Genomic DNA, 24,577 nt, shown 5'->3' with positions numbered 1-24,577 from the left:
CAGAATCTAAAGCAAACATGATGGCTGAAGCTGCAGCAGTCATCTAGTGTCCATGAGGAAGAGGCCACAGGAGTGGCTCAGAGGCCTCAACATCATTAAGTTGCAAAATCAACAAATGTAGCCACTTACTGAGGACCTTTTGTTAAGGCTTCTGTTTCATTTTAATGTGTTTGGGAACACCAGAAAATTGTTCTGTGTATGGAAAGGCTATGAATATTTACACCGGTAGCTATAGTATTGAGTTGATTGATGAATAAACCAAGACCAACACTGTGTTTAGCCTTTTCCTCATGACAAAGATGCAACCTCTGATGAGAAAACCATTCTAATAGAAGCAGGATGCTCCTAATCTGGAGAGGATTGTTGGCACATAGGGTGAATAATGGGCAATTGTAAGTAATGGGACTGCAATTTTTGATAACAAAAAGTCCAGAGAATAATTAAAGTGGGTTTGTATAATCTGTGGGCATCCACAAGAGTTGGAAACCATGCAGTTTCTAAATCAACTCTTTGTAGTGTGTAGACATCAAAGTGTTACTCCATTCCTCTGCCTTAGCCTCAGGGTCTGAACCTGGTGGACCTGCTCAGCGTCTTTCCAGAGTGGAGAAATGGAGGGCTTTATGCCCCACTTCATCCACATGGAGCTGGATCCCTGTCTCTCCCAAACAGTGATATAATTTAAATAATTATTCACGAACCCTCAACTCCTGTCTTACTTCATGTATCCACTTGCTGTTACTGATACAACAGTGTGGTTGAGCATAGCTGTGGGCCAGGTGCTGATAGGCATCTAGGCCTACTTGTTGAAGGAATGAATTGGCAACAGATGAGGTGTTTGGGGGACTGAATGAGCATGATATACTTCTGCTAAGAAGTTTAGGCTTCATCTTCTAGGAACAGACACCCATGGACGTTTTTAAGCGGGAAAGTAATTTTTCCCCCTTGAAAAGTTGTTGGAGAGTAAGCTAAAATTTGGAGAAACTGGCAGGGACATTAGTGTGTGAGTGTGGTTTCTGCAATAGAGCAGTTGATCTACAATAAACATAACTTTTAGATTCTACACTTTTACCAGATTTTGATGCATGACTACCAAATGGAATTCAGACCTTTGTCCCTTTTGAAATGTGTTTGAAAAATACTGTGATGCTTACCTTATCTTTGCCTATTTGATGCTTTTTTACATTATTCATATCATATAATTATTATTCTCTCAGGCAATTACAAATGACCTTTATCAAAATTGTGGAGTTTGAAATATTAGTGGTATTTCCTTGTAAAATAGTTTGCTTTTGAAAATTTGAAATAGAAAAGCTATTAAATCATGTTCTGCATATCTTCTGAAATTTTGCACTGACATTATGAGACATACTCCTTTATAAAAAATCATAAATATCCTTTTTAATGACCTTACAGACAATTGAAGAATAAAAAAATACCTCAAAAAAAATTGGAGAAGGGAGACACATTTTTTCTGTAAGGGGATTATTGCTTTTGGAAATACATTTTAAAGTTTCAGCAAACACCTTTTCAGAAAATGATTTATTTAAACAAAATTACTATGCCAAGGTAAGGCTTATACCAGTAACATAGCAACTGTAGGTACACATTTAATTTTGTGAGAAAGATGGCAAGAAAAATGTCTTGAGCTTGAAATGAATGTCTGTTGCCAATTCAATAATGTAAAATATCTCCCATGAAGGAAAATCACTGGTTACGATGGTGATTTCTTATAACATTTTAATCTAAGTAATATGATTTTGTCATTCATGTTTTAAAAAAAAGGATCTTAGGAATTGTTAAAAGATCATACTAGTACTGTTAGTTGTTATATACATAACATTTAAGAAATCCTTCATCTAAAAAAAGGAAAAAATGATGGAAACAGATGACTGCATTATTTGACTAAAGACTTACTCATACACAATTTCATTTAAGAGGAACTAAAGGTGATGGAGGGAAAACATGTGGCTTGGCATTTGAATGTCATAAAGCAAAGTTAATATACTTTATTCAGTAAAGCATTTTAAAAAATGAACTAATTCTAAAAAAATAAATAAAAATGAGCTAATTCTCAGGAAGCTAAATATTTTTTGTTGTTGTCTAAGGTAATTAGTTACTGTGATAGAATTCTGAATGATTGCATTTTGTGAATAAGTACTTAATAAAATGGTGCAGACTACTTTTCTTTCAAAAAATAAATATATTTTAATTGCCATTTATTAAATTACATTAGTTCATTCCCAAGGTCCCAAACCACGGAAAATTAAAGATAGTGTAATTTTGACTTTTCCTAATATACCATATCAAGCCTCTACTTTTATATGCTTAGGTATTTGTTACTTAGAAGATTCCACTGATTTCAAATTAGTACATTATTAATATGCACTGTATAAAACTCCCAACGAATACATGCATACCCAGGAGTTAGGTAGCCCTGTGTTTTTGAAGACATAGCAGTAGTCTGTGGATGTTGTGATCTTAAGCAAGTTGATCTTTTAAATTTTGTTTTAGCACGCTATTCTTAGGGTGTAATACCATGACCAGTCTTCTTGGTTTGCCTCAGACTAAGGATTTTCCCCAGGACGTGGGATTTCGTGCTAAAACTAGCTAGAGAGTATCATGCTAAGCAAAATAAGTGAGTCAGAGAAAGACAGATGCCATATGATTTCACTCCTTTGTGGAATTTAAGAAACAAAACAAATGAAGAGAGAGAGGCAAACCAAGAAACAGACTCTGAACTCCAGAGAACAAACTGATGGTCACCAGAGGGGAGGTTGGTGGGGGGTGGGTGAAATAGGTGATGGGGATTAAGGAGGGTCCTTGTTGCATTGAGCACCAGGTGTTGTATGGAAGTGTTGAATCACTATATTGTACACCTGAAACTAATATTGTACTGTATGTTAACTAACTGGAAGTTAAATAAAAACTAAAAAAAAATAAAACTAGGATAATCCTGCTAAACCTGACAGGTTGGTCACTCTTTGTCCTTGAGATCCTTCCAGGGATTCTGTGAGTTCAAGATTATTTCCATAATGATACTAAAACATCATTTGTTTCTTTCATTGTCATTCTCATTCAGGTATACAGTTGAGTTTCCAGAGGCTGCAATAGGTGTGGTAGATATTATAACAGATTGAATTCAGAAGCAGGTGGGAGAATCCAGCTGTCTTCTCTTAAGTCAGACATGAAAAGATTTGCAAAAATATAAAACAGTGCACTCTTTGCACTAAATTTTTTTTTGTTTTGAAAATCATGGCTTTTTTTCCCCATAACATATATTATTTATTTTGCCAGGTAATGGACTCATTATTTTATTTTTAAGTGAATTAAAAATATTTTATGAATTTTAGCTATTTTTTACTATTTTTATAAATTTGCTAAATTATTTCTATTAATTCTTAATAGAATAAATACCAAGAAACATAAGCTATACAAACACAGGCTCTTTGGGTTCCTCAATAATTTTAAAGAGACTTAAAAGCGTCCTAAGACCAAAAAATTTGAGAAACACTGCTTTAGAATTTTTCTACACAAAAGAAGGAACAATATCATACATTCAGTCTTTCAGCAGGCTTTGTTAATGGAACTATGAATCCTTATCTTACCCCGTTAGCTCTGTGTGCAGCCACGCTGCTCCCCTGGGCCCTAATTTTCATACATGTAAAGGAAGGTACTGTCCATTTACTCTGGCTGAACTCACTCTAAGTCACAATAGCTAAAACTCAAAAGGAACAAAAAACCAAAACATCTGTGGGAATTCAAAAAAATGGAACAGTTACATCACACTTAACACCCATCCTATTTAATAGAAAGAATCATATAAGTAGTAAGGATACCTTTATTTGTTTTCTCCAAACTTCCTATATTTTACCATTAACTGCTATTAATGTGTTACCTATTGTTAATAAAATGACCTTAATAAATATACCACAGGACTTTACCTAGCAGGGTGAGACCAGAAGAAATTCTTGTTTTCTTCACTTTATGGGTCTGAGTTATTGTTAGTATTGTTAGTACTCAGGATTGTTAGAAATGATCAAAGCCGCGTGGCTCTAGGAGAGCTCATCCTAGTATTGCTTCTGCAGTCATGACCCCATGGAGGACTGGTTCATAGTGGACCAATATTGAGACCTGGCTGAGAGCTTTGGAATGTTGTTGACCACACAACCTTGCAGAATGTATTCTGTGTCAATTTTTCAACCTGTACACTTACTTGAGAATGATCAATAGTGATAGAAATTGGGTTCAGTTCATGGCCATAAAATCCATGGGCATACAGATCCATGGGCAAAAGACTAGCAGTGTGATCATCTTTGTTTCCATAAATTGGTGTAGAGGTTTGTTTGTTTTATATAAATATCCAGTTACTTTGAGAATATTTTAGGAAGTTGGTTGACAAGTCTTTGATGTCAGATGGTTCTCGTGGTGCGGTGCTTCCATGGTGATTCTTATTAAAGAGACTAGTTTTCTTTCCCAAAGATGACTTCCCTGATGAGATTTAGTGTTAAGTAGTGATTTCTATGTGAAGGAGTTTTGCAAAATGCCCATGTCACAACTCTTAGCTCTACTTTTAATTGTTGCCTTATCGAAGAATGTTTTATAATATGAGCAGCATGGACAAACTGACATTTGAGGAAAAGCATCCAATCGGGAAATGCATCCATTTATGGAGCACCTCCTAAATGCCATGTACTATCTTGAAGGAACTGACAGCCAATTAGAAGTTTCAAAAGTTAACATATACTTCTAACAGAGTTAATGTAACTATCCACAGTTTAGGCAGAGGGTAGGCTTTGCTGTATCCGAGCTGTGAAATGTATTCCTCTTTATTCTTTCAAAATGGAAAGAAACTTCTTTTTCCTTTTTATACATGTTCATTGTTGAGAAATTCAGGAATACTGTACATAAATGTGACTTCAGTTGACATGTTGTTACATAAGCCTCATTACTCACAGATTGCATACTTGCAAATTTGCTTACTTGCTAATATTTATTTGTACCACCAGAATCAACACTGGGGTGTTTTTGCCATCATTCACGGACATGCACAGAGCAGCAGAAATTTTGAGTTGCCCAAACGTGCGTGTTCCTGGTTGAGGTCAAACAAGGTAACTCTGCCTTCTTGTTTCAGTTCTCCGGCTGTAACAAGTATCCTTCTTGCGGTTTACTTAGTGCCACATTTTTTTTTTGCAGTTTTGTGTTTTTTATTGGTGATTTCACTGTTTGAAATGGTCTCCAAGTGGAGTGCTGAAGTTCTGGCTAATAATCTTGAGCGCAAGGAGGCCGTGGCGTGCCTTATGGACAAAATACGTTAGGGAAGCTTTGTTCAGGCATGAATTATAATGCTGTTGGCCATGAGCTCCATGTTAATGAATCAGTAATGTATTTAAATAAGTTGTCTGTAAATAGAAACACATCGAAAGCAGAGTTATATGCTGATTGCTTGATGAAAATGTTGTGACCAGAGGCTTTTAGGAATTAAACCCTATATTTCCCCTAGGAGCAATGGTTCAGCATTTGCTAGCTCAGTGTTCATTTGTTCTTTATAAGATGAAATGACCATGATTAATGAGAATAGACTGTTGGTCTCTTAAGGGGTATTTATATGTATTTATACACACGATTTTTTATTAAAACTAAAATGAAGTAGAGCAAACTATTGATGGCATTTTGCTATTTGCTAAACATTAGAGTTCAGCCTCTTTCCGTGGCAGTACAAATACCTAACAAAATTTAAATGTGGTTGTGCTATAATTGAAATATTTAATCCTTGGGCGCCTGGGTGGTTCAGTCGTTAGGCGGCTGCCTTCCGCTCAGGTCATGATCCCAGGGTCCTGGGATCAAGTCCCACATCGGGCTCCCTGCTCAGCGGGAAGCCTGCTTCTCTCTCTCTCATGCCCCCTGCTTGTGTTCCTGCTTTCGCTGTCTCTGCCTCTGTCAAATAAATAAAATCTTAAAAAAAAAAGAAATATTTAATCCTTATTTATTATCCCACTTGGCATATGTAAATTCAAATTCCTACAAGTGGAAACGCCGAGTCAAAGGATATGTGCATTTTTAAGAATCCACGCTATCAAACTGTCTTCCTGAAAGGCTGTAATAATTTGTAATTCCAATACTAATGTTTAAGAATGTTTGTTTCTCCATAATTTTGAAGAACTGAGGATTATTTTTCTTTTAAATCTTTGCCAGTCATAAAGAAATGGGGGCCACCTTAGCATTCTGCCTACCATAGGACCCAACCTCAGAGGGTGTGATTTAGTTGGTCTACAGTAGAGCTCCAGGATTTGCATTTCTTATGGATCTAAGATCTTTTAAATCATGAATGAAAGAGGAGAGATCACAACCAACAACACAAAAATACAAACAATTATAAGAGAATATTATGAAAAACTATATGCCAACAAATTGGGCAATCTGGAATAAATGGATAAATTCCTAGAAACACATAAACTACCAAAAATGAAATAGGAAGAAATAGAAAATTTGAATAGACTCAATACCAGCAAAGAAATTGAATCAGTAATCAATCTCCCAACAAACAAAAGTCAGGGCCAGATGGCTTCCTAGGGGAATTCTACTAGACATTTAAAGAAGCGTTAATACTTACTCTTCTCAAACTGTTCCAAACAACAGAAATGAAAGGAAAACTTCCAAACTCATTCTATGAGGCCAGCATTACCTTGATTCCAAAACCAGACAAAGACCCTACTATAAAGGAGAATTATAGGCCAATAACCCTGATAAACATGGATGCAAAAATTCTCAACAAGATACTAGCAAATTGAATCCAACAGTACATTAAAAGAATTATTCATCACGATCAAGTCAGATTTATTCCTAGGCTGCAGGGGTGGTTCAATATTTGCAAAAAGTAGAAAGAACATCAGGTTAGGAGTTGAAAGATACGGGTTAAAATTCTAGCTGTGTCACTTACTACATGACCTTGGGCATGTGGTTTAACTTCAGTCCTAGTATTTAAATAGCACAAGAAGGTTTTAAAGATTGAGAGAACAAATAAATATGGAATGGGCTATATAAGTTTAAATTGATGTTGTTATCACTTTTACAGTACCATATATGTGGACCTCAAACACTTAGGTACATAACTAACTTCTTTTGGGGTACTTCTTACATGTTGAATGGAAGTGAGGCTCCATTTGTTTGTAGCATATGAATCTCAGGGTGCTGACCAGCATTGGTCTCTTTACGCTTTCCTTAAGCGGCTATTTAAAGATCAGGATGTGCTCGGGTTTGAAAGCAGAGGCTTGTCATCTGTATTTGATAGTTAGTATGTACCACCAGCTACGGCCAGCTACGCTTTCACTAGGATTTTATCTTATTAGTCTAGTTGGTTGATGTACAGAATAGTAATAGGGAGCAATAGAGGCCAGCCATTCTATAAAAACTATGCTTTGTTGTTGAAAACAATCTTTTTCTAATCCCTACTCATATCTCTGTGATTTACATTTACAATTTAAAAAGAATAAAAAGCATTAATCGGCTGGCATACATAATGGAAAGCACAGCTCTTATTCTTCAGAGATTTTGTAAGAAATAATAACTGTAAATGCTTGGAAAATCATTTATGCATAAGCATACTACTTAACAAAGTTTGTGACATTGAGAGACATATTTTAATGCCAGCACGTAACTTCAATAAATTTTGTCATAGAATGATACCATGTTCGTGTGATGTCACACTTTTCATATAGCACAGGTGTGCAAAGGAAGGTTCAGGAGGATTAAATAAAATTGTGTGAATCACTGGACTCTGTGCCTGACAGACATTAGATCAACAAATGTGGCTATCAAAACAACAAATGCTTTAGCCTCATATTTAATGCATCAGGGTCAAGGCTTATTTTGAAGCAAGGTATAGGTTCTTTGACAGATAAACCTTTTCTTGAGATGGTGTATTAGCTACTGCTGCATCTCAGGGCAAGAACATCAGAAGAAACTCAAGACATGAGGTGAGTGCTGCCGAGCAAGTGTAAATTTAGAGGGAAGGAGGGAACTAGAAAAAGTCTGTATCCACAGAGCTTGATAGTGGACATTGGCTGCTACTAAACTAGCTGGAGAGATGCTTTAGCATTTTAATGTGACTTGCAGGCAGGGTGTGGCTTTTGATCAGGAGCTGACATTAATGATCAGGGTCAGCTGTGGTTAAAGCTTGTTTTTTCCATCATAAGAAGATCATCAGGGAAAAAAGTCAGTATATTTCAATACTGTAAACTGTTTGGGGCTGTTTCAGCCATTTGGCAGCTCTATAAACAGAGTCGGGTTTCATTGAAAGAATGAGAACTGAGAAATATATGTTCTTTCGTTCCAGCTGAGGTGGCTCCTGTTCCAAAGGAGAACTAGTTTCTGAGTGTTAATTTTGAGAATCGGATCTTGTTATTTTTTTTCCTGAAAATACTATGAATCTCCTAAATAATTGTTCTGAAAAATATGAAAAATTTGGCATTTATTTTCTTTTGGTGTAAGCTAAATAGAATAACTAGGCAATGTAAAAGGGAAATTCCATTACTGGTTGTTGGTCCCATTGGTATGAAATAAGGTGGAAGGACTCAAGGTTGATTTCCAAGATCACTCCTCAGTTTTAAAGTTCTATCATTGTTACTAGTTCTCTTTAATACCTCAGTGAAATATTCTTTATTTAATGTAAACTTTTAATGAAGTAGAGTAGAATATCTGTCAGGGTCCTGGTAGGGAGCAGTACCATTCTATAAGAGGTTTAACTGAGAAGAGTTTCCTGAAGGGACTCTTTAAAGAGATGTGGGCAGGGATAAGGGAACCAATGTGGGATGATGAAGCACCCAGAGCCTTTCAAGAGGTGGATGTTGTTATTGTCCCAAGGCCACAAGGGATAGATAAGGTAGGGATATGGTATTAAAAATTGGGGCCATGGTAAAAGGTACCTGAGGCATACCACTGTCAGATGTATGATGTGGTGGGAAAGGAAGATAGAGACAAATACCTAACCTTTCTCTTCTCCCATCCTCTGACATGGAGGATGCTGGGGAGGGTATTACAGGCCAGACTAAGATGTGGCATATGTCATTTTCACCCACATTGCATTGGCTGGTATCTGGACATACCTAATTGCAGAGAAGGCTGGGAAGTATAGTTCTCCTGTATGTCTAGAAGGATGAGGGAAACACAAGTACTGGTGAGTACCAGCAGCCTCTGCTACAGAAGGATCAAGAATGACTCCCAAATTTCTGACCCAACACCTGCTGGACTGTGGTTGGGGTTAGGAAGCTATCTTGGGCTTTCTTCTCATCTGTTGGCTACTTTATGCATAATGACTCTTGGCTTTTTCTCTCATTACTACTTGCTCTTCAGAGGCTCTTTTTTGTTTATATTCAGCATATGCACATCTTCTAGATCTTTCCCATTCCTCTCCCCTTGAATATCTCTGTTCCTTTATCCTGCTATATTTTCTTCATAACACTTTTTCACTATATGAAAATACATCACTTACTTACTTGTCTGTTGTTTTCCCTAGCATTTTAAGCTTTATGGAATGGTGACTTTGTCATATTCCTCACTGTACTCCCAGTTCCTGGAACAATGAATGACCCACAGTAGGAACTCAAAAATTTTTGTTCAGAGGAAGTATCACAGGATTCCATGAGTCATTGTAGCATTGCACCATAATTCTCTCTTTGTTTTCTTATTTATGCCCACTCGGTATTCTGTCTATTTGCATCACTTCTGTTTCTCTCCTCACAACTTTTTCTTTGTTTGCTTTAGTTTGATTTATGTTTTGCTTTATGTGTATTCTAGTTCGTCTGGTGAAAGAGTTTTCATTGATGTTACAGAAACTACCCTAAAATCTTAACAGTCCATGTTCCATTTTTAAATTCCTTTATATGTTCTTGGGTTTCTAGTTGGTTGCTATTTATTTGTTGCTGATGCCTTCTAGTTTCCTTTGCTATTGTTCCCACTCAGTTTCTGTTATAATCTCATGCTTCATCTCGGGACTTACCTTCTGTTCCGGCCAGACTTTTCCCTTGAGTTCTTGTAACAGTTTTGGAAGCTTTGTCTCTATCATCAGACCTTCCCTGTCTTCACTATACAACCTTGTCTCAAACACTTCAAAATACTATGTAAGGATCAAGTATATTGCTTTTATTCACTAGGTGTTCTTTTTCTTTCTTAACTCTAACTCAGTTCTTTCAGCTTTCCATTGTTGTGTACCAAACTACCCAAATTTAGGGTGCCAAATAACAGCAACTTTATTATGTTCATGGATTTTGTATGTCAGGAATTCAGAGGACAAGTGTGGATGATTTGTCTTTGCTCCAGAATGTCTGGGTCCTCATCTGGAAATGCTCAAAAGACAAGAGTGATTTGAATGGCTGAGTGTTGGGACTCTAAGGAGCTGGGTTCTTCATTTGCATGTCTGGTGGCTGGGCTGAGTGATTCGAAGGCCTCAGCTGTTACCAGAGTGCCTGCACATGGCCTCTTCATATGGCTTGGGCTTCTCAGTGTGGCAGCTGGATCTGAGAGGGGACATGTGGAGAGAGAGTGGTCCTTGGGACTGAGGCAGAACCTGCAAGGCTTCTCCCCAGCTAGGCTGAGAAATCACACAGTGACACCTCTACTACATTATTTTGATAAATATAATAGTAAGTGATAAAAGCTGGCCTGGATTCAAGGGAGGGCAGTTAAATTCTACCTTTTGACAGGAAGTATCAAGCTCATAATAACAAAACCAATGTGGGATGGAAGATTGTGTTGTAGGCCATCTTTGGTAAATAAAATCTGCCACATTGACCTCTGTCTGATTCATGGGATTTCCCCTGTTTAACTCAATCAGGTTGAAATGTCCCATGACCTTGTTACTCAAAGTGTCATACAGGGACCAGAAGCATGAACATGACCTGGGAGTTTATTAGAAATATAGAATTTAAGAGTGCTAAATCAGACTCTGCATTGACAAGATCTCCAGGTGATTCATTTATACTTTAGAGTTTGAGAAACACTACCCTAGGAAACATTGACCACGATAGGGCTTGCCAGTATCCACCCAATGGCAGAAAAATAGTAAGTGCTAAAGGAATTGTTGAACTGATCTGGATTGAACTCCTATTTACAAGCAAAATTTCTATACTTTAAATTATACCTGTCATTACTAAATTTTAACACTATTAATGTTAATTGTGACCTACATTCTTTTCAGGAACAGTAAACATATCTTCAGTTTGTGTCCTCAAAATGTAATATGCACAATCCTAGGTTTAATAATTAATCTCTGTGACCCAAGGAGGTTTGGAATGATTATGTATTTTGCTATGTATTATAATGCTATTTTGAATAATTTCAAGGGTAAAAAAGTTAGGTTCTTTTGGATTTTACGTTCCCCTTGAACTGTTTTTTAATTGTTGAATTTATAAAGCTTTTTCTCTCCTGTGACAACTGTTAGTAGATATTTATTTTATACTAAATGAAAGAATATGATTTTTAATTTGTTTCTTATAACTTTTTTTGTTTGTTTCTTAAAACTGTTAAGACACCCTGACTCTTCCTACAAACTCTTAAAAACCCAAGAAATGTATACATATTTTATCTTTAGTAGATGACTGTTATGTATTTTAATTATACAGAGTTCAATTCATAGATTCCATTGACTCATGTTTCCTTTAAATAGCCATCTTCTTAAAATTTGTTTTTAGAGTAAGGGAATAAATATCCAGAAATTCATTTTGATTGGCACATTATTTGTTAAGCAGTTTTTCTCAAACTATAATTTCCAGACTACTACTATTTGCAGGATCTGAAGTGCTTGTTAAAATTGCAGATTTCTGATCTCCATCCCAGTCCTTTTGAATCAGACTCTCTGGGTTGGAACATGGAAAGTCTCTGAGGTTGGGACCCAGTTTCTTTGGCACACTAAAGTTTGCGACCTACTTTACATTAGTCTTATAGTCATATTTCAAGTTATTTATCATGTGAATAAGCAGGTCTTGGGATGTTGGCAGGGACCAGCCTTTCAAATTCCCATCTTTCCTGGGAGATCTAACATTGAAAGATCATTTAATTGGAGATCATTTTAGAGATTACCTAGTAAAACTCTCGTAATTTTTCAGATTATAAAACTGAGCTCCAAAGAGTTTAAATGACTTTTCGAAAGTCATGCTAGTGAATAGCAAAGCTATGTCCAGAACCCAAATCTTGTCAGCCAAGCTAGTTTCCTTCTTTACGCTAAGATGAGGTAGGTTCATCTTATCTTTAAGCCTAGTAGTTAGGTATGTTAATGGGTTAATGGTAAGATTATAAAGGAAATCCTGAGCATTTAGTTGGAAAGGAAAGGATCTATTGGTTTTCCGAATTTCTCTTGTTAACAAAAATGAATGTTTGCAGTCTTTGATTCTGTCAGGGTTTTAGTCACCTAATTTAAGTCTTTTCTTAGCAATTTTCTTGTATGTATTAGAACCTCATCTTGACTCAGGAAGATTACTAGATAAAATGCCTTAATGTGAAAACTCGAAAAAATCAGATACACTAAGGGGTGATTTATCCTCTTTATGAAGAGGAATAAAGCTTTTCTTTAAATGAATACAGTATTTTATATGCCATAAAAGTCCATAAATGTCAAACACTTATGAAAATCATTTTACTAGAGATTTTTAAGACTTTCTGAAAATGAGGACTAGGGAAAGTTCTCCTCCCACCCATCTTGACATTCAGTCCCCTTCACATCCTTTCTCCCTCGCTTCCCTGTTGTACCCCATTCTTTCCCTCTGTAACTGTACAGGTGCAGTAGCATTGTAGCTGTGGGTGAGCCACAGTCCACCCACTTTCTTTTTACATTGTTCAACCACTACATTGACTTTTAAACTGCAAAAGATACTTAAGAGTGTTGCATAATTTGGGTTTTTCGGTTTTCTTCCATGAAGAAAATTCTGTGATTTAACATCTTTGGATATTTTACATTTATGAATATTCAGCACCAAACTTATCATGACTGTTGAGGTACATCATACCAGCATATTTGTGAAATATTGGATAACACTAACCATTGTTAATATATTTAATCCTATAATTTATACATTTCCAGAACACTATGCTTTCTTGTTTCTGATTAAGCCATAATGCTGTCTTAGTTTTAACTTGAAGTATATAGGGCATGTAGTTTCATTCAACAAGTACCTACCTCTTTCAATATGAAAAGATACATGGCAGTTTATATGTATTCACACAATACGATATTGAAAATAGAATAAGTCAACAAGAAGGGAAAATAAGGGAAGGGAAACTGATGTCCAAAAGAAGGTTGATATCTAAGGATTCATGGCACAAGATTGTCTTAAAGTTAGAATAAACATTTGACTTCAAATTTTCTTACAGATATTGTTAGTTACATAATTACAATGCTTATGAAATAGACATAAACCAGTTTTTCAGAAGAAGCAAAATTGTTCCTATTACTAAAATCTGAGAGATTTTTCTTCCTGGATTCTCATGTAGCAAACAATGTATGATATTGAGAGAGGTCCTCAACAACATGCTGTTATTACAATAATGGGCTTCTTAGGGCTTTTTGATATAATCTCCTTCATCATAGTTTGATGGCTTTAACACTTTGCATAGTTGAGTGAAAACTGTTTGATTTAGGGGCCCAAATAACCGTAGCATGGCTTAACTGAGGCAGGGGCTGGTAGTAGAGATTAGAGTAAATAAGAGGAATTAAACTGAATGTATAGAAAATCCTTTAGTCTTCAGGAAATCTTCCTGGAATTTTATTTCTTACAATCTAGATTTTGGATAATCAGGGAACTTGGAGGGTTGGAGATTATGCTTTTTAATTGAAGAACTGAAATGATTATGTCTAGTATTGCTGGTTAAGGTTAGATCCATTTGCTTTAACAATTAATTGAATCAAAATTAATTGAGTCAAGATGGTTGCAATCACTCTCTCTCTTTTTTAATTTAGGGCTCTAATCATAATACCTGCCTGAATAGGAGAGCCTGTTCACCCCCTTCATAGAACAGATTCTGCAGATATACATTTAGTGTTATCAGTTTGCAAGGGATTATGTTAGATGCTGTTGAGATTCAGAAGTCATCTCCAGGAGGATCATTGTTAAATGAAATGCCAGCCAAACCTAAATATAAATCTGGAATTTAATCAGATTTATATTTTGATTCAGCTGACACCTTACTCAACATCTTTTAATCTCCAGGGACTTGCATAGTTAAAACGTAAATGATTAAAATAAAAATTGACAATGATAAGTACCATAGACATAAAAATAAAATGCTGGAATCCAAAGTAGTAAAAGTTTTTTCTGGCTTTGGAATAAGGGAAAACTTTATGGAAATCAGTGACATGGCTTGGGGAATATTTTAGTTACTTCTTCATTTTCATAAACTCTCTCCAAATACATCTCAAATAATTAAGTTTCTTTAATGTAAAAAAGAAATGTTGTCTTTGCTTACCAGATACGGCTTTGAATCAGTTCTACTCACTATTTTCTTGCCTTTCTCAACTCTTTTGTCTTCCTCAATGTCTCCTCTGTAGAAATTTTAGGGATATCATTGAAATACTCCTTGAAATTCAGGAAAGATTTGGAAATCGTAATAACATCTGTCCATTCTGATGATAAAATGGGACCAGGCAATGTGTCTATGGGTACACTGATAGAATAAATGTTGGAGGAAGCATCATAGTGAAGTGGCAAGTCTCAAAATGTGTTTTCAAGGAAACTTCGTGAATTAACATGGAGCTGTTGTACCACTAAGGTCTAATGATAGTCTTTCTTGAATAGTATATCTACAATTATTCTCTCTCACATACACACACAACATTAATGTAAAATTTTCTCAGAGCCTCTTCTAGACATTTAAAACTAAGTTCAAATAAACTAGTTTAAAACTTAATAGACATTTTAAAAAGCAAAAAACCAAAAAATAGGTGTGTGAAATTTATTATTGCTTTTCTATGCTATGACCTAGTATAACATGGTAACCAATTTAGCACAAAACAATGGATATCTGGTTGACGTCAGCTTCAATAATGTGTTCTATTATTTGGCACATGTTTCCTGACATCTACACAAATCTACCTAGTTCTACTCTCTTTCCTTAATAGATTCAAGAATCACTGCAGTAAAACAGTATTTAGGTGTCACAGTTAAAAGTGGAATGTTTCCATAGCGTAAGTTATTTAGATTATCTGGCACAGAGTTTTCAAGAAAACCTTAGTAATTCTTGTTGGAAGTCTTTAAAATATCTTTTATACTGATTTTTATCTTAAACCAAGTTAACTCAGTTTAGTCTTTTCTTAGTGACTGATGTTTATTGTTATCAACATATAGAGACTTGAGTTTTACCTTTTTTGTAGGGCTTTATAGTTTGCAAAGGGCATTCATAGACATTATCTCACCTGAAAGTCCCTATATCCCACACCCCTTACTCTTGTTTGCCATTTACACTCTGATGAGAATTAGGAAACTATCTAACCTGGTTTATTAGAATTGGGTGTCAAATAAGGCTGTGAGGACCCCTCCTAGTGAGTAAGGAGTGTGGCCTTTGTGATAGCTGTTTCCATCCTCAGAGGCTATTTGGCTTAATTCTGGATTCTTGGCAGTGTTTGTTGAGTGAGGTAGCTGGAAGAGTTGACCAGATGAGAGGGGAATTATGCAGCTGGATTTTTAGCCTAGATTATTGTTTTATAAATATCCCCTCCAAAATGCTGTCAAAGGGCCCGTGTGAAGACTTAATTAAAAAATAAAATGTGTTTAATATAATATACTTAATGCTGTCCTCAACATAATAAATATTTTAAAACTTCATTTGTGTTAAATTTTGGGAAATAGTTTGAGAAATACAATAAATATTTCCTGAATTGTTACATGGGAGTAGAGAATGGTAAATGTGGAGGGCTTTGTGTCACAAAGGGGAATTTATAAAATATTACCTTGATATCATACATCATTTAAGTAACATTGAAGATGGGTTAAAAATGATTGCATCTGTTTAACAGAATCTTCTAGGACTATATGTCTTCTTATGTGTGACATTTCTAAAAATTCCTAAGTTAAAATTTCAAAGTTGTAAATACCTGGCAGCATGATACATAATCCCAGTACTTGGAAGGACACAGTCTGAGTCTTTTTCGTTTTATATGTTGGGTTTTATTCCTCTAAGTCACTCTCTTGTATTCTATTGTGAAATCAAACTGGGGATCTGAGAGCAGGAGTGTGTTATTTAATGTTGGGGTGTGACAGTGCATGGTCTTTGGACTTCCAACAATGTCCACTGAATGCATGACTCCCTAAATGAATATCTCAGTGGATAAAAGAGCCTTCAGTACTTAACTGTTAGTACTGATGATTTTCTGCTTGGGGTGGTCTAGTCTAAAAACATGAGTACTTTTTGAATAGTCACCCTATATTTGGTAGCTGCTAAGTGAGAGAAATCAATATAGTGTGGTAGAAAGAGCAGCAGAAAAATCTACCTGTAATGGCTCTGACTAGGATCTGATATATATATGGTTTGACCACTTCCTCTTCCATAGCTATTTATTTATTTATTTATTTATTTATTTATTTATTTATTAAGATTTTATTTATTTATTTAACAGAGAGAGAGAAAGCTAGAGCAGGAACACAAACGGGGGAGTGGGGGAGGGAGAAGCAGGCTCCCCACAGAGCAGGAAGCCCGATGCGGGGCTCGATCCCAGGACCCTGGGATCATGACCTGAGCTGAAGGCAGAGGCTTAATGACTGAGCCACCCAGGCGCCCCCCATAACTCTTTTTAATATCTCTTCAGCCCCTGTCACTCTAATTAGATACGTTTTTTTAATTTACTTCCCACAGTCCTCATTCTTTGTGTCTTCTTTACTGCAGTTACTTTTATTTTGATAAAACTCTCTCCGGCTGAGATGCCCATACACTCTTCTCTGTGTTCCTCCCATATCTTCTTGCCATTCCTTTTCAACTTCCCCTAAGAGGAAACCCCTAAGAGGGTTTATTTTCATTTGCCCATTGCTTACGTTAATTTCTTCTCCCTCAAATATTAGACACCTACGTTGACTCAGGCACTGTTCTGGGCCCTGGGATGCAGCAGTGAATGGGACAAAAGCCATGCTTGGTGAAGCTTATGTTCTCAAAGGGTGACAATCACCTAGGCTAGGCCTTGTTAAAAACAAAACAAAACAGAAACAAAAACAAAAGGGATCAGTAAAGAGCCCGTGGCTAGAGTGGAGCTAGCAACAGTGAGTAAGGAGACAGGCCCAAGAGGTGGTGGTGCCAAGAGCAGGGTAAGCTCAGTGGGCCTCATAAGAACTTTGGTTATTCATCTGAGTGAGAAGGGGAGTCTGTAAAAGCAGAAGGAACTTAGGTTTCAAAAGGCACCAAGTATTTACTTTCTCCTGTAATTACTCTTCATTCCTTTTCCCTCCTCTTTCCCCTTTTCTCCTCCCATTGTCACTTCTACCTCCTGGACTTTGACTTAACCTCATGTTGCTTGCTTTCTAGTCTTTTCTTCCCTCTGTCAGGTAATTGTCAGATCAATCTTCCCAAACCGCTTTGTTCTCATCCACTGATCCACTGTTGTCGTGGTTGTTCTCATTCTGCATGTTAGAGTTCAGACTCGAGGGACATGAGTCCTCCATTGCTTCATTTCCCAGAACTGCTCCACACAGACTACTCTGAATGAGCGGGTTACTCACTGCCCTCAAGCATGTGTTAGGCTTTTGCACTTCAGAACCTTGCTCAAGCCTGAACGGTCTCGCTTCTCATGCCTTCTCTCACACCACCTTTTGAAGACCACTACAAGTCTGAAAAGTTGTTATCCCCTCACTTATACCATTCATTCCTGTAGCTTTTCATAAAAAAATGGGTTGGAGACATATTTTGTACTAACAGTAGTTCTGGGGCTTATGGAGGCCAAGACGAATGAAGAGAATCTGCCTCAGGAGTTGACAGTGCCCTTGGGGAGACAGAGGATAATACATTTAACATTTAGGTAAAACGACCTGAAATTTGTGTGAAGGGTCATGAGATCAAAGAGCACACAGCTCTGAGTCAGAATGATGAGCTAAGATGGGTCCTAATTTAGACGGGAGCACCTAATGTATGTAGAGGTAAGGAAGTCATTTCTAAGGAATTCACATTTAAGCTGAGACCCCCAGAGAATGAAAAATAGCCCACTAAGGAAAGTGTGGTATATTGGGAGAGGAGCCTTCTAAGTAGAACCAACAGCATTTCAAAGGCCCGAGGCAATAAGGAGGTTGGAAATACCAAAGGAAAAACAGAACTGGGCAGAGGCCCTGAGGATGGTGCATCGTAAGCCAGGTGAGTGTGGCGCCGCCTGAGGTTGATGGGCAGGGCCAAATGAGGCGCAGGCGCTGAAGGCCATGAGAAGGAGTGTGGTTTTAAGTGCAATGGGAAGCAATTGAAGTGTTTTAAGCAAAGGCGTGACATGATCTTATTTGAAGTTGAGACTGCCATCTGTTCATTAAAATCCACTTGTCTCTTCTCCCTGGGCACCCAGCCAGATTCCATTTCCTGGTTCTCTTTGCAGTGGGCTTGGAGCTGTGTGACTGTATCTTATGCATGGAAGTAAATGGTAGTGGTAAATAGCTACATGGTGAGTGGTGGTGAATAGCCCCACGACTCGGACTAGCTCATAAAAACCTCCTGTGGGGGCTTCCTCATGCTGTTTGCCTTCTGACTGGGCAAACTTGGGAGCCCCTCTTGAAATGGTAGAGCCACTTTCAGCATGGACACCTGCATGGCTGTGTGGAACAGAACCCCTTCCCAGCTGACCTAGAACTATCCTGAGCTTTTATGTGAGCAAGAACAAAGCGCCTTATGTGTTGAGCTATTACACATCCTGCTCATTTGTTACCACATTCTCATTTGTCTAAAATAATATGATAGCTTACAAGAGCCATTTTGGCTTCTGTGCTATAGGAGAATGTGAGACAGTGTGGACAATAGCAGTGGCCAAAGTGAAGTCCCCATGGAGACTAGCGATATTTCAGTTGGAATAGATTTTAAGTCATTTTGGATGTAGAATGAACAGCTCCTACTGACAATGTGGTGTGTGTGTAGTAAACTTGTGGGGGAAAAAAAATCTCACTTGATTTGAGTCTCAAGGGCGGTATCACTTACTTTTTGGACTTTCTGTAACGTACCTCACTGAATACCAGTAGGTATATATTTTGTTTATTTGATTAGATTACCCTAAACTAGAGGGCAAACAAACCATATCTTTGAGAAGCTTTTATTTACTGTTGTGTCTAGAATGGTGTTTTATTTATTTAATTTTTTTATCATATATATTTTCTTAATTAAAATTGTTATTTTGAGATAATTTTAGATTCACACACAATTTTAAGAAGTAATACAGAGATAGCCCCTATACTTTTTTTTGTGTGGTTTTTGATGTAGTGTTCCATGATTCATTATTTGCGTATAACACCCAGTGCTCCATGCAATGCGCACCCTCCTTAATACCCGTCACCAGGCTAACCCATCCCCCCACCCCCTCCCCTCTAGATCCCTCAGTTTGTTTCTCAGAGTTAGTATGGTGCTTTAGATCAGGTACTTTTTAAATTAAGCTTTGCTTAAATTAATGAATAAAAGGGTAGGCTCTTAGATTTTTTGACCATGGAGTTGTCGAGGGTCATGTGACCCAGCATTGCCTTGCCATTGATATCACCTCAGCTTAGCTTAAATTTTCATTGCCTTCTAAGGGAGAGGCTTAGCTGTGTTAAATTTTTGTGTTACCTGTGTTTGCCCAGTCATAATGGAAACAGCCTAAGGAAGCCCACATGGGAGGATTTATTGAGCTAGCCCTATTCTTGGTATTCACCACTACCACTTACTTCCCTGGGTAGGATACAGTAACACGGTTCACAGCCAACTGCAAAAAGAGAGCCAGGAAATGGAATCTGGCTTGGTGGGGAAAGTAATATCATGGGGCCTGGGATTTGAATATTTGCAATAGAAGGTATGTAGAAATGTTTTTTAAAGGCATGTGAGCTAATCCTCACTGCCTCCCCATCACTTTCAAGTGTCCACACTAGCCATTGCCCAGTGCTCAGAGTTGCTTCATTGACCACTGTTTCCATCAACAGTTAGGCACTCATCTGGGAGAAACATTATGATTTATGGGAAGTCTCAAGATGGGAGGCAGTTTCTGTAATCCAGATGAGCAATGATGAGGTCCGTAACTAAGGAAGTGGTGGTGGAAATAGAAGGATGGGGTAAGAAAGTAAGAAACTTTATAGAACATGGTGACTGGATGGATTTGGTGCAAAGAAAAGACTAGAATAAAAATGAATAAGCCCCATGCTGATAAACCTCAGTTTATAAACTTAAATGTATATCAACAGACCACTGTTTTCAAGATAAAGCCAGTTAATACTTTAATACTGCTACCACCAATGGATGGCATGAGTGATGAGCGTGGACATTTAAGCCTTGGACATGGTACTGTTTGTGCTTAGTTTGGATGTGTTTTATGAACGTTATTAAACCATACATGCTTGAGAGGGGCAAAAACAGTGATGTTGAAATTACTGGTTAAAAGAGATAGACGAATAGGACACCAATGCTAAAGAGATTAAAATGACAACTAGAAAGCATGAGAAAAATGTTGGAAATTACATTTGTAGAGGAGATCCATTGACAGTAGGAACAGCTCTGAAGGGTAAAGATTAATCAGGCCCCTTGTAAAAAACACTGCATTTCACGGTACAGGAGTAGGGGAAGAGTGATTGACCAGATGAGAAAACAGCTCCAAATATGGGAGTTAGGTCTCGGAGGTCAGCATGAGTATCCAATGCCCATCAGCTCAGTGTTCTTTTTAGTGAAGGCTAGAAGTTTCTTCAAGAGGGTAAGGACTAAGCATGGTGAAGGAGCAGTGGCGATGTTTTCTCGTGAGCCATGGTCACATAAAGTCAAGGGCTGTTTGTGCAGAGCATCAGGGGGATGATGGGAACACCCTAGCTTCCAAGACTTCCTCATGAAGCTTACACAGGGGAAGGAGGGCATAGAGCATGCCAGGTGGAAGAAGTCAGAATGGAAACCAGGGAACAGATTTGAATGCAATAGAAAAGCTACAGTCAGGCATATTTGCTGTAAACAAATGCCATTTGGGAAGGTGTACCTACCTTTCATGTCTCTGTTGCTCAACAGAGAGTGGTGGAACTGTTAGAGCGACAGCTAGAAGGGATGAGCATCCCCAAGGCCCAGCCCATGTTTCATGAGAGCCAGTGATCTTGTATTTGAAAATGGAGAATAAGCCAAGGGCCTCAGAAGAAAAATATGACTTACTTCTAGATCCAATGTGTATTTCCAAAATAATTACAATTCCCACACTAACACAAGTTACTTCTTCAACTTTATCTTCAAATAAAAGCACAGAAATTTAAATTAATACTACATATTAATGCATGACCTTTAAATTAGAAATATGAGCTGTAACTAGTTGACTGTAATGTGGACTTGATACCTAATGAGGAGCCAATTTCAGACAAAAACCATCATTTCTATCCAGCTCTAGTACTGAATATAGTCCTGGTATTTTCTAAATAAAAGAGGAAACCGTCAGAAAAAGACTCTAAATATTAGTGAGGTAGAAGGCAATGAATGCAAGCATAACTTTTTTAGTATGGAAGGATGAGGCTTGAGGAGGGAAAAATAATGTATAAAATCATCAAGTGTTCGTTTAAGATAGGACAAATATGAGTGAGTTCTTCAAATTAATAAATATTGGAAATGCAGCGTTTCCACTGAAGCTTAAAGAGGCTTTTTATTTTTTATTTATTTATTTATTTATTTATTTTTATTTTTTTAAAGATTTTATTTATTTATTTGACAGAGAGAGACACAGCGAAAGAGGGAACACAAGCAGGGGGAGTGGGAGAGGGAGAAGCAGGCCTCCCGCAGAGCAGGGAGCCTGATGCCAATGCGGGGCTCCATCCCAGGACCCTGGAATCATGACCTGAGCTGAAGGCAGAAGCTTAACGACTGAGCCACTCAGGCGCCCCTAAAGAGGCTTTTTAAAGGAACTCATTCTTCTCATACCATAGTGGTATGGAAGGAAAATGTAAATGAGTTAAAAAAAATACTAACCATGCGTGGGCAGCAGCTCCACAATGGATGATTGTGGGATATTGGAGATGTTTCTTGAGTTTATTTCCCCTATAAGATTTCTTTTAGAGATAAAATGCCAAGTAGAATATATAAATGCATCTTTTATATATAAAAACAAATATATAAAAAACATCTTTTGCAGTCTAATGAAATGATACATTGTGTAATTTTCTTATTCCTACCCTGTGTAAAGTTCTTATTATACTTTAATGAATTATTTTATTCCTACCATTTACGAATTTCTATCTTATATGAATTACTTAACCACATTAAATTTATAGCCAAAAGTGGAAAGAAAAAGCATGAGTTTTCACAAATTATATTCTTGCCATTTAAAAAGGTACTTGTGAGCTAAAGATGACAGATATTTCTTTTTTTAAAATTAACACATTTTATGCTTTCTCTAGGCTGGAATGATAAAAAGTGATGATGAGGAGTATTTCATTGAACCTTTGGAAAGAGGTAAGCAGATGGAGGAAAAAAATGGAAGGATTCATGTTGTCTACAAGAGATCAGCAGTAGAACGGGCTCCCGTAAACATGTCCCACGACTGCCAATACAGAGGTAGGCATCTTTGACAAGGCTTAATAATTAACCATAATTTTAAGATATGATGAAAACAACTCTCCCAATCAGTTAAGAGAGTGTTATAGTCATGTGTTCTTGCATAATATGGAGATAGTGAAAGAAGTTTATAAATCATGAAATATGGCCCGCCTTTTTTTTAAACCCATAGCAGAATATAGTATTATTGATATTATTTTATTCCAGTGCAATATGGTGTGCCCAGTATGTTTGCAATTTATGACTTCTATTAAAGTTTCACATTAAAATTATCTTTTCTCTCACTTCTGTTAAAACTTGAAGATATTTTTGTTTTCTAGAAGTATCTAAATTATGAGTTATTAGTATTATTTACAAACTTCTAAAATGAGATATATTGACATGGCAAAGAGGTAGATATGTGATTGACACATTTGAAAATAAGAATGATATTTGACTTTAAGGTCTATTTTGCAAACCTTTTTACAATATAGGAGAGAGAATGAGTTGAATGATTCTGCCAAATTTTATTTCAAAATAGGCTGGATCACTAAAGTCAATTAAATTATGGCATGTGAAGCTTTTCTAGTTTTGTGTGTTTTAATGAAATCTGAAAGTAATTTGTTATTAAAGAGATGTTTTTATAAGTTGGGTATAGAAGTTCCCTTTACGGAAAAGAAAGGAAATTGGAGAATCTGTGTTTTTTTAACCAAATTTCAAAAAGTCTATATTTCCTTTTGTCAGGCCAACTATCTGAATTAGAGGTAATAGAAATTTCCCCCAGGGAAAATGTCAGGAATATAAATAATCTTCTTAATTTAACAATCTAGATTCTTGATTCATGATACCTTGCCTCCTGAGAGTTGTTACCAAGTTTGATTTTCAGATACGTTTCCCTTAATATGCCAAACTGATGGAATAGTACAATTTAAAATAAATTTAAAATGAACTCGGCCTGAAGAGTTTTTGAGAAATTTCTGATTTGAAGCAACAGCACTGAATTAATAGATACAGTACTATGAAATGTGTGCCTATCCTAGAGGGTCACTGTGGTGTAATCAGAAGAGAGTAGTACACTGTGCATTTAGACAGATGCGAATAATAGCTTTAAAACATCAACTTGTTCTGTTACCTTAGATTAGTAGTTAACCTTTCTGAGCCTCAGTTTATCTGTGAATAAAGGGTTAAAATACTTTGCACAATTATAAGAAGTCTTGGAAATAATATATGCAAATTGTGGACTGTAACCCTCAGCAATAGTAGATGGTTAACCAGTGCTAGCTGTTGTTATTGCTATTAATTATTAATGTTACTTATTTTGTACAAAGATTTACATGTTAGGAGCTTAAAGTTGAACAGTTAGGCATTGCTTGCCTTCATGTTGTGAATACATTCCTATTAGCTCTCATTCATATTTTCATGTTTTAAAAATGTCATTCTAAATCAGAACACTGGTTATGTCAAGGGATAGATAATAGGATACAGTACTTTTTCTATAGTTTAGTTAATGATATCTAATAGCTTTTGTGAGGCAGTGGTTAAATATCTTTTAGAAAAGCGTAGCCCACATGTTATAGAATTGTAGTTGAGGACTGGAACGTCCTTAATACGTAAGTCACTATGACTTTCCTCCCAGTTGCTCCTTCCGTCATACCAGTAGTCTCACCAAGCTGTACTCTGTTGCTCCATTTCAGTCCCTGAGGGTATCCATTTCTATAAATATCAGTCCTGGTACTTTTTAGTAGTCTAATATTTACAGAGAAGAAGAGATTTTTTCAATTGAAATAAGAAAATTGTGAGAAATACTATGTTTAATACCGATTGTATTTTTAGACACTAGATTAAGAAAAATAATTTAGTAGTCAGAGCATATAAATTTATAAGAATTAGATGAGATTAAGGCAATTTT

At 36.7% G+C, this 24,577-nt stretch overlaps 1 protein-coding gene across 4 annotated transcripts in view; it reads left to right on the top strand.

Moving 5' to 3' along the window:
• ADAMTS3 (ADAM metallopeptidase with thrombospondin type 1 motif 3) overlaps positions 1–24,577 on the top strand; it is a 257,797-nt gene that overhangs the window by 96,201 nt on the left and 137,019 nt on the right. For all 4 annotated transcript variants that reach the window (XM_073891779.1, XM_025887595.2, XM_073891780.1 and 1 more), the window contains one exon: positions 22,533–22,689. In XM_073891779.1, the coding sequence (XP_073747880.1) occupies positions 22,533–22,689 (157 nt within the window). The remainder of the gene's footprint in view (positions 1–22,532; positions 22,690–24,577) is intronic.

Source organism: Callorhinus ursinus, unplaced genomic scaffold, assembly GCF_003265705.2.
Source record: "Callorhinus ursinus isolate GAN/ISIS: 27379988/994484 unplaced genomic scaffold, GSC_fseal_2.0 scaffold4, whole genome shotgun sequence".
NCBI classification, from domain to species: domain Eukaryota; kingdom Metazoa; phylum Chordata; class Mammalia; order Carnivora; family Otariidae; genus Callorhinus; species Callorhinus ursinus.
This window is presented reverse-complemented; position numbering and strand designations above follow the sequence as displayed.